Below are 11,376 nucleotides of genomic sequence, written 5' to 3' on the forward strand. Positions count from 1 at the left end.
GAGGTTGGAGAGGAAATTCTGGAGTTCTTCTTCACTGTGAGACCAGATCATGAAGATGTCATCAATAAATCTGTACCAAACTTTGGGTTTGCAGGCCTGGGTAACCAAGAAGGCTTCCTCTAAGTGACCCATAAATAGGTTGGCATACGAGGGGGCCATCCTGGTACCAATGGCTGTTCCCTTTAATTGTTGGTATGTCTGGCCTTCGAAAGTGAAGAAGTTGTGAGTCAGGATGAAGCTGGCTAAGGTAATGAGGAAAGAGGTTTTAGGTAGGGTGGCAGGTGATCGGCGTGAAAGGAAGTGCTCCATCGCAGCAAGGCCCTGGACGTGTGGAATATTTGTGTATAAGGAAGTGGCATCAATGGTTACAAGGATGGTTTCCGGGGGTAACAGATTGGGTAAGGATTCCAGGTGTTTGAGAAAGTGGTTGGTTTCTTTGATGAACGATGGGAGACTGCATGTAATGGGTTGAAGGTGTTGATCAACGTAGGCAGAGATACGTTCTGTGGGGGCTTGGTAACCAGCTACAATGGGGCGGCCGGGATGATTGGGTTTGTGAATTTTAGGAAGAAGGTAGAAGGTAGGGGTGCGGGGTGTCGGTGGGGTCAGGAGGTTGATGGAGTCAGGTGAAAGGTTTTGTAAGGGGCCTAAGATTCTGAGGATTCCTTGAAGCTCCGCCTGGACATCAGGAATGGGATTACCTTGGCAAACTTTGTATGTGGTGTTGTGTGAAAGCTGACGCAGTCCCTCAGCCACATACTCCCGACGATCAAGTACCACGGTCGTGGAACCCTTGTCCACCGGAAGAATGACGATGGATCGGTCAGCCTTCGGATCACGGATAGCCTGGGCTTCAGCAGTGATGTTGGGAGTAGGATTAAGGTTTTTTAAGAAGGATTGAGAGGCAAGGCTGGAAGTCAGAAATTCCTGGAAGGTTTGGAGAGGGTGATTTTGAGGAAGAGGAGGTGGGTCCCGCTGTGATGGAGGACGGAACTGTTCCAGGCAGGGTTCAATTTGGGTAGTGTCTTGGGGAGTTGGATCATTAGGAGTAGGTTTAGGATCATTTTTCTTCGTGGCAAAGTGATATTTGATGAGGGCTGTTTGGTTGAAACTGGGAGTGGGGCTGAAGGTGAGGCCTTTGGATAGGACAGAGGTTTTGGATTGGGAGAGAGGTTTGGAGGAAAGGTTAACTACTGAATTAGGGTGTTGTGGTTCCAGATTGTGTTGATTGGAATTTTGAGGTTTTGGAGGGAGTGGAGCTGGAAGTGGGAGATTGAGTAGATGGGAGAGACTGGGTTTGTGTGCAATGAGAGGAGGTTGAGGTTTGCTGGAAAGGTTGTGGAGGGTGAGTGAGTTACCTTTCCGGAGGTGGGAAACCAGGAGATTGGATAGTTTTTCGAGGTGGAGGGTGGCATGCGGTTGGCCTGTAGGAGCACTACTGGATGCTGAATGCATAGTGTGTGTGTGTGTGTGTGTGTGTGTGTGTGTGTGTGTGTGTGTGTGTGTGTGTGTGTCTCTTATATTCATGAGGTTCTTGGTTTTATTTTCACTAGTTGCATTTTTCTTTTACTTCTGTTTACAAATTCAAATGTAAATGGTAATTAACAAATATTGAATTGTAACTTTTATTAAAAATAAAATATTTTAATTTTTCATTTGTAATTGCATGAAAATGCCACAAAAAATGCTGTATTTCAGTGCCCTTCTTCAGATGGCTAACATTTGCAATTACAGTAAAAACCCATATTTGACCCAAAAAGGTGCAACATTGTTATGAATGAATGTGATTCATGAAAGCCCATTACAGAGAAGGCCATCTTCAAAAGAGAGTTTATTTGTATAAATGACTGTGAAATGAAGCTGTTGTAATACAATGAAATGAGCAGAAGGAAGGTTGCAATTACAGTCACTACCGACGAATCACGATTATCATTGAGTCAGTGACTTGGCATACTTGTCCACCCTTTCAAATGCTGTGAACCTGTAATACAGGTGGTCTTGACACACCACGTTGACAATGAAAAATCTTGCTAACTGTGCTAACAATTACATGAGCAAGAACTTTGCATATAATCTGTGTTTTCTGCTTTCTTCCAAGGCTGACTTTGAACAGGAATATAATGGATGTCTTGCAGAAATATGTATGAAAATCAATTTTAAAGTTCATGATAGTGTCGAAGAAAACTGAAAATGTGGGAAATGTAATGCAAAATTGTTAACGGTGGGGAAGGATTGCATTGAGAGAATTGGACTTCTGTTGGGACCAACAAAAAACAACATAAAAAGTGGGAAAATGTAAGATGCATAAACATTAAAACATGGTTCTACTGTACATTGATGTTCTAATTAGCCGCATATGATCTGAATATTTAGAGCCACTTTACATGTTACTTTGGTAATAAAAAATGCTCATGTGCCTGCATTTATTTAGATAAAAGATGAAATAGTTTTACACACTTACTTGTGTTTCTGTGGATGAGGATAAATTTTGTGGTAATCCTTATGGTTGTCCAAGGCACTGTATATGGTGTTGAAATGCAAACAGCACACACATTGTAAATAAATCGCTTGGAACACTTCATAATACTCTTCATGTGAGTTAGAGCATCACACATGTTTAACACTCAATGTTTCTATTTAGAATGCAAGAGTATCCATTAAGGAAAGATGGAAGGATATTTCTTTCCTGTTGAATGCAGATGTAATCTACGCAGAGATGATGTATGGGATGTGGAAAAGGCTGCATGATGTTAATAGCAGAAAATTCTTCAGTCTAAGGGCAAATTTATTATTAGAGGACTATAGGACAAGGTGTGTGTGTGTGTGTGTGTGTGTGTGTGTGTGTGTGTGTGTGTGTGTGTTTGTCATGTAGAAGAAGGTGTAATTAGATGAATGACAAACTCACTTCGCTTAACGAAGGTTTATTCAGCACTTGCACATACAAGAGCGCGGAGTGAATTGCTTCTGGCCAGAACACGTACGGTATACATACAGTTACAGAAAATTCCAGGAAAATGATTCTTGATATTTGTGGATACTTCTAGAATGTACTCAAACCAAATATAGAAAGTAATATTTTACAATTAAAGTGAGTTTTGAATTCACGACCCTCCATGAAACAGTCTAATATCATAATCACTACACCGTGGTGACTGTGCTGCTTAGCTTCTTCTGTGACATTGCTCCCTCCTTAAGAGAACAGTGTCTTGGTGTCACGTCGTCCTAGTCTGGGATCGAGTCATCGGTCCTGCATACTCTGACCCCTGATGACTGATCTTCTTAGAACTTCCTTTGCCGCTACGCTTTCCATCACCTTTCCACTTGTTGCCTGTTGCTGGAGCTTCGAATTTACCCTGGGTTGCAGGATCCTTATAGGGCTTCATTCGAAGGACGTGGACCGTATCTCTGATCTTTCATTGTTTTGTGTCGAGGTCGAAATCTTCAAGTTTGTAAGTATCATCAGACTACTGTTTTACAACCTTATAAGGTCCAAAACAGTGCCTGAGGAGCTTCTCAGAGAGACCAACCTTGCAAACAGGAGTGAAGATCCAGATGAGGTCACCAGGCTGGTAAACAACAGGGCAGTGGCTTGCATCATACCTTCGGCGATCGTTTTCTTGAGCCTGCAGCGTGTGGAGTGGAGCTCACTGCCAAGCTTCCTCAGCTCTCATTAACACCTGGTCAATGTAGTCATCATCCACGTCATCAGGATGTAACGGAAACGCAGTGTTCATCGTTGGCGGCAGCTTACGCCCATGCACCAGGAAAAATGGCATAAATCGTGGTGTCTAGTTTGGCGATGTTGTAGGCAAACATTACGAAAGGTAGCATCTCATCCCAGTTGCTCTGCTCAACATTGAAGAATATTGATAGCATGTCAACCAAGGTCTTATTAAAGCATTCACTAAGTCCGTTAGTTTGCAGATGGTAGGCAGTCACCTGTAATGAGCAATGTTGCACAGACGGTTTATCTCTATCACAAGATTAGATTGAAAAACTTTCCCTCAATCTGTAATTAATGACCTTAGGGCACAATGTTTTAATACAATGTCTTCCACGCTGAATTTGGCTACCTCAAATGCTTTTGCTGTTTTCACGGCTTTTATAATGGCGTAGCATGTCAGATAATCAGTGCAAACAATAATCCATTTATTGCCATTAGCATGAGGTCAATCCCAAAGGTGTTTCGGCTGCTGGAATTGGAATGAGTCAGCCAGGTGGTTTCCAAGGGACTGCCTTTCACCTCTGGCACTCTCAACAGTGCGACACATAGTGATGGACAATCCTAAATAAACCTAGCCAGAGAAACCTCTTGCAGATCCTATCGTATGTCTTAATAAATCCTAAATGTCTGGCTTCAGGTGTGTCATGGAATTCCTGTAGAACATCTATGTGTTTAGGAATCACTGGTAGCCACCTCTTTCCAAACGGATCAAAGTTTTACTTGCAAAGTACTCCATTAACTATCTTAACACATCCTCTGACTGATGTAAGGCAAGCATAATTTGAGATATCTTGGTGTCCTCCTCCTGCTCAGCAGAGAGATCGTGGAGTGCAGCGAGACAGTCACTATCTTCATCAAAATCTTGATGGTCTTGCACAGGGTTCCTTGAGAGATAGTTGGCATCTTGATGTTTTCTTCCACTTTTGTACATTATAGTAAAGTCATACTCTTGAAGATGTAGTGCCCACTTGGCGAGTCATCCTGTTGGATCCTTAAGATCTATCAACCAACAAAGTCTTGATATACTGGAACCATTTTATGAAGTCGTCTGCTGTCGAAACCTCCTTCAGGAGTAGGGCTTGATACATGTCCTCAGCAACACCTTTCATGAGATGTGCAACCTTATCTTCCTCCTTCATTCTGGGGTCCACTATTTTACACAGCTCCAAGACGTCTTGAATGTAGGATACTGTAGTTTTTCCTGGATGCTGTGCCCTGCACTTTAATTTATCTTCAGCCTTGCACTTCTGTCGTCGTGTGTCGCCAAAATACTTGCAACTCTGCCTGGAATACTTCCCACCTTGTGAACTTCTCCTCGTTGTTCTCATACGATTGCTTGGCAGTGCCCTCCAAGTAGAAAAATACATTAGCCAAACATACGATGTCATCCCATTTGTTAAATTTGGCTATATGCTCATATACCTTCAGCTACTTGTTTGGATCTTGGCCATCGTCACCAGAGAGATGATGTCTCATGTGGTGGCACACAGTTGCTGTCATTGTAAGGTCCTCTTCTTCTTCTGTCCGTGATAGATTCGAATCTGTTGAATATGGCTCGAACCCTGGTTTCTCGCCACGTAAACAGCGGCTCTTTCGTGACCTGATAGGAGCCACTGTGTTTTATAGAAGTTATATAGCTTTGTGATGTCATAGGCACAGATTCACATCAGTTGTCTCACATTTACACTGAAAAGGAGCAGTAGTTTTTTGATCATTTGAACCTCCTAATTTTTAAAACTAAATACCCTGAGTTTTTGGTTTTTAAAGTTTGGTAGGTATGTTTGTATCATTTCCAGGTCAAAGGTAATGGATTCAGGGACAGAACTGCACTTGACTATGGCAGGAACAGTAGTGTGCACCCCCTTTCAGGGTGCAAAATGTGTAGTTTTGAAGTATTACAGTGAGAGAGAATTAACAGTGGCCATAATTGATACTCACACCCGCTATGCAACCAAATTTGACCTGCAGTCAGGAGTAAATGATGACTACTTCCGACAGGAGGTGTTCCATTGCAACATGACAATGTTCATTCCCACACTGCCTGTTCAACCATAGTAATAATACAGAGTATGAAATTTTAACATCTTAAACAACTTTCGTATTCACCAGACTGCACCCCAAGTGACTTTTATATATTCAGACATCTCAAAAAAGCACTGAGAGCAAGCATTTCAGAAACTATAAAGATGAAAACTGTAGTGCACTAATGGCCACATCCACAAACAAAAATTCTTCTCAAGAGGTATGCACACACTTCCAAAGAAGAGGAATGCATGTACTATGCATCATGTAAAATACACCAAAAAATTTATAAGAACTCTTGTCAATGGAGTATGAGGAGTTGATCGACATAAAGTTTTTTAATTCAGTCTCAAACTCCACCACATTATCAACATGACATTTAATGTGCTCTGGCAAGTAACACTGTATCTCATGTAAGTATTGTTTCTCTTCACAGCTTCAAGAACTCAATGCTGTAAACCATGTTAGCAGATGAAGAACAAAGAAGTCGCTGCATGCAAAGAAGAGAATAACAAATCATTTGTCGTGTGTTCTGTTGTTAGAATCTTAAATGTTTAAACTAGGTGATTAAAAATCAAAATGTAATACTTTTACTTTGCAATAGGTAGGGCTAATTCTATTTTCTTATTGTACCAGATCTTTTAGACAGATTTTTCAGTGAATATATTTTTGTAAGTGTGTGTCTTATTCTTATTAATCTGCTCAGTACTATCCAGTGTAATTTATTGCTACATAGTATTGACTTCTTCTCTTTTATAGAGAGTGTTTAGCAACAACGGTAAAAGGAACTGTGCTGCAGTCTCTGGAATATGGCAGTGATGGTTCCAAATTACACTTAAAATTTTCAATATTTGTAATTATGGTACTCAATTTTGGAGGATTCCAAATAACAGCAAAATTCTTTTTGTTCCTTTGTTTAAAGTAATACACATTGTCTTGGCAATTTCAGATATTTTACTTTATTGCATGTTGATCAATTTCAGTAAGCTTTTAGTGCTGTTACACCAAAATGGTAAAAGGAGATCTAAATTTCAACAGTGATATTAGTGTTATTTCAAACTGCTGTAGATGCATTCTCATTGTAATTAGTGTAATGTAGCTCTGCTCCATATTTCACTTTAGACTTGTGTGCTAAATCCGTTTTAAAGGCAGATGATATGTTCAGTTCTTTCAACATGTTGTGGATCACACTTAGTCAGGGTATTGTGTTCAGTTTAATGCACATAAACATTAACTACATTACTGGCAAAAATGTGTGTGTTTTTGTTACTGCCATATTGTGCCAAAAGAGGTTATTAGTGTATGGGAGATTTGAATGCACTGTCTTGATGGATGCTTAATGGTTACATGTTGTAATTTAAACTATAAAAATGGAATATGGATGTCAATGTTGAAGATATTTAAGTACATATCATTTGTAAGTGTGCATGTATCTTGAAGGAAATAGTGCAGAATTCCTTTGCTTGTGTGAAGTTTAAATGAATACTTCTTAATTTTAGGGAACAAAAGTACAATATTAACTGTTTTACTGTGATGGTCTGTTGTTAAATTTTATTTTTAATATTCAGACTTCTTAGCAGCTAAGAAAATCTCCCATTTTATTTTGTGTTTTTTATTAGCAAAATATACTTACATTTTACCATTTAAGATTGTAGTTTTCTTGTCAACTGGGAGGTTTGAGAAAAAGAAAATAGATATTCCTACACAATAATAGGATTATCCACAGTATTATGAGAAAGACAGATTGCTTCTTCAGAAAAGAAGATGCACACCTTCACATAAGCACACGCACATGCACATGTGCCCAACTGCTATCTTTGTGTGCTGTGACATTTTGACTGGAGACAGTGGTCATATGTGCATGTTTGCATGAATGTGTGTGTTTTGTTTTCTGAAGAACATGTTGGGTGAAGGCTCAGTGTGTAACAGTCTTTTCATTGTGCCTCTCTGCAAATCATCTTAATGTTGAGTAGCAATCTATTCTTTTCATAATATTGTTGATATTACAACCTGGACTTCCAATTGTTCAATATTAGAATACCTTTCGTAAAGTTAAACATTTGGTAGTTCCTGGAAAATGTAATTCTCATAAAGCCTTAGTGTGTGCTGAGAAATAAGTTATATTTTATACTGCTGGTTTGGTGTTTAAAGTGTAATTGTAACATGACAACTGTTAAAAGATCTGAAAATTTAATTTTTGGGCATCTTCATGTTTTATCTATCCAGAGTTTATTCAAAGTTATAGTGAATCACATTTTTGTGTATTTAAAAGAAACTTGATATACATATTTACAAGAAAATTGTGGCACATTTTCATTCATCATTGTATTTAGCTCATACAGTACAGATGTCCTCACATGCATGAAATATTTGCTTGTTTTTCAGGCTATTGTGTGTAATCAGAATGTATTAAAGATTCAACTGATCGCAGTACACATTCTTGTAGAATACTAGTCCCTATTATATGCTATCGTATCATCAGTGGTCCTTCTTGTAGGGTTTCAATTACATTGTGGGAATATATCATTATCCCATTCCAGAAACTATGTTGGACAATACAATTTTGGCTTGTTGTTTTTGTTCAGTCTAAGTATGGTATATGTTTTCTTTGAATACGTGAGACAAAGTAAGGTCACTTAGGGATGTCAGCAAAAATTAAAGATAGTGGTCAGGGAACCATTATTGCAAAAGTTGTATCAGTGTTCAGACTAACTTGCAGTGTATTTACCACTGCAATTAGAACATGACATACTGTGTCACCAACCTTTACATTAAGTGCCACAGTAAGTCTGCTGAATGGGATCAAAAACATTGTGAGGCATTCATGATAAATCAGTACAAATGTTAATTATTCTTCATATCTAGGGATCCTCACAGTATATGTATTCACTTATGAAATTTGCTGGTAATAATCCAGCCCAGTTCAAAAGTAAGAGCAGTGTGCATAGCTATAACACCAGGAGAAAGGATGATCTTCACTATGCAGGGTTAAATCTGACTTTGGCACAGAAAGGGGTAAATTATGCTGCCAAAAAAGTCTTTGGTCACCTACCAAACAGCATCAAAAGCGTGACAGATAGCCAACTAACATTTAAAAATAAATTAAAAGAATTTCTAGATGACAACTCCTTCTACTCATTGGCTGAATTTTTAGATATAAATTAAGGGGGCACCCTTAAACATTAGTGTCATGCAATATTTTGTGTAATGTAATATCTTGTACAGACATCTTTTATTAACCTGACACGTTCCATATCATTACGAAGTGTCATATTCATGATCTATGGAACAAGTATTAATCTAATCTAATCATGACATAACAAAGCAGATTAAGATATTGGCTTATATTTAGGTGAGATCAAAATTCTACTACACAGCAACATTGCAATCTTTAAGGCTACTTTTAAAATAATAACTAATGTTCTCTTACCTCCATATAACAGATATTGGCTGCATAATTCCAACTGTGGGACCAAAAGAGAAATGAGAAAATGTGTTAAACCATTCCCAGGGCATTTTCAAAATTTCAGGCAAATCTTCTATTTTCTATCTTTCATAAACTAGTCATATTTACAGATACATGAACAAAATGGATTTGTACGGAGTTATCAACCAAGTGTAGGAAATATACCTAAGTCTCTCAGAATTTTATAATGAAATTCAACAGCATGTTGTACTTCTCTGTATGTTTGCACACTGAACTGCATTGCAATGCTCTGCAACTTTGGCTTTGCCCATTTAGTCTACCAGTTTAAGGCTGTTCGGTGTCCATCTATTGCAGACACAACTCCCATGCTTTTGCTACTCTTTTCTCCATGTCTTTGTCATTGAACAATGAGATGTTTAAGGTCCACTGATTTTTAAAATGATGTGTTGGCTGTTTGGTCAGATCAATGCGGGCAAGTACACTACAATGGACACTAAAATACAATGATATAATTTAACAAAATTCGGCCATGTCTACGGCACGGCAAGTGGTTGATCCCGTGTGTGTGTGTGTGTGTGTGTGTTTTAGATGTCTGATCTTTTTGATTTATGATACAATTAAAACCACCACCAACTACGATGTTAGTTTCTTAACAAGTAAATAAGCTTTCTTTAAAAAGTGGGGCTTCGTCTGTTCTATGGAAGTTGCCTGATGGGGCATAAACATTAATAAAGGTTACATCCAGAATATTTATGGATATTGCCATTTCTGATTACAGTTATTCAACTTCCTTTAATGATACTCCCTCTTGTATTAAGAAAGCTGTTCCTATGTTTGCTTCAGGACACATTTAGAAATTCCACATATACAGAAATCTTAAGCTTAGTAGTCAGTACTTGTTGCAATAAAGCAATGTGTGCTCCACATTCATACAGGAAGCCTTTTTTTGCAGCAAATTTCAAGTGTGATCTACTTTTATTTATATTTGTAGTAGTTACAGAATATGGTTGCATCATATGACCAGTTGTTAAGAGTTATTTACAAGAGAGACCTAAGAATTAGGCGCTTATAAAAATTATTCCATTCCACATTGGTGTGGTGGTACAGCAACCTTGTGTTGCTACTGGTTAAAAAAAACAGTCGTAGGTTGCATAACATTCTGTGTTTACTGAAGAATGATGCATTTAACCTGGATAGAGCTTCATCAGGGTATGTTAAAAGATCATAAATTATCTGCCAAAAAGCATACGTCAAATATGCATGCACTATGTGAATTCAGACGGGCCTCCGGTGCCATTCTAGTGTATGGCTGTGTTTACGGTTTGCATGTGAGGAACTGGCTCCCTGAGATGTACTAAAAGGCATTTTCATTCGGTATCATACCTTTGCTGACAGATGCGTTTTGGCAGAAAATTTCTTATTTTTTAACATAACTTGATGATGCCCCAGCCAGGCAAAACATATCTTTCTTGAGTTAATAAAGAACATTATGCAACCAATACCTTTTTTTAAATAATTAGGCACTTACTCATGGAAACAAAGTATTACAGTAAAGAAATTACAAGGAAATGTTTCATCAATGCTACATAAGAGGGGCATCACTGAAACCTTTGTGATGATCATCTTCAGATACTTCTCTGACCATTTCATAGCTTATATTCGTAGATTGTGTCAGTTTTCCCTGTTTTTCATTTCCCTTGATTTCAAGGTAGAGAAAGGTTGGTGCAAAGAAAGCACATGGCAAATAAGGCCTTTACCAGCAGCAACGACACAGTGTATTTTGCTGTCATGGAGAGCACGTGAAATGCACCAGATGAGGATTGAACACGTGACCTTAAGACTGAGACACACTACCTACTGCACTGCTGAGCTACAGAGGCACATGTGACAGATAATGTCCGGAAAATCAGGAAGAGCACTGTCTTAACTAAGGAAACATTCAAGATATCATTGGCATCAGTGGGAGGTTCAAGTCAACTTGGATCCCATCTGTCCAATAAGATCCAGGCTGTGTTATCTTCAGAGGAGTCAACAGCCTTTCTGAAGTGACTGAATAAGAGGACCACTCTTTGCATTCTTGCATCAAGTACATTGAGACTATTCTTTGTTTACGGTGAGATCAGGGTCTGAAAGCTGACCTTGAAGATGTTATTCCTCATGACAAACCAGCAGAAGGCCCTCTGCATACTGGTAGCTACAGGGG

General features: G+C 38.7%; 1 protein-coding gene across 1 annotated transcript in view; it reads left to right on the forward strand.

Annotated features, from left to right (window-relative positions):
• The window catches only part of LOC126202974 (glycogen [starch] synthase), a 143,080-nt gene extending 134,981 nt beyond the window's left edge, over positions 1-8,099 (forward strand). The window contains exon 13 of the mRNA XM_049937115.1: positions 6,183-8,099. Within this exon, the coding sequence (XP_049793072.1) occupies positions 6,183-6,221 (39 nt within the window). The 3' untranslated portion in view covers positions 6,222-8,099. The remainder of the gene's footprint in view (positions 1-6,182) is intronic.
• Positions 8,100-11,376: the final 3,277 nt, after the last annotated feature.

Source organism: Schistocerca nitens, chromosome 9 (assembly GCF_023898315.1).
Source record: "Schistocerca nitens isolate TAMUIC-IGC-003100 chromosome 9, iqSchNite1.1, whole genome shotgun sequence".
Taxonomy (NCBI): Eukaryota; Metazoa; Arthropoda; class Insecta; order Orthoptera; family Acrididae; genus Schistocerca; species Schistocerca nitens.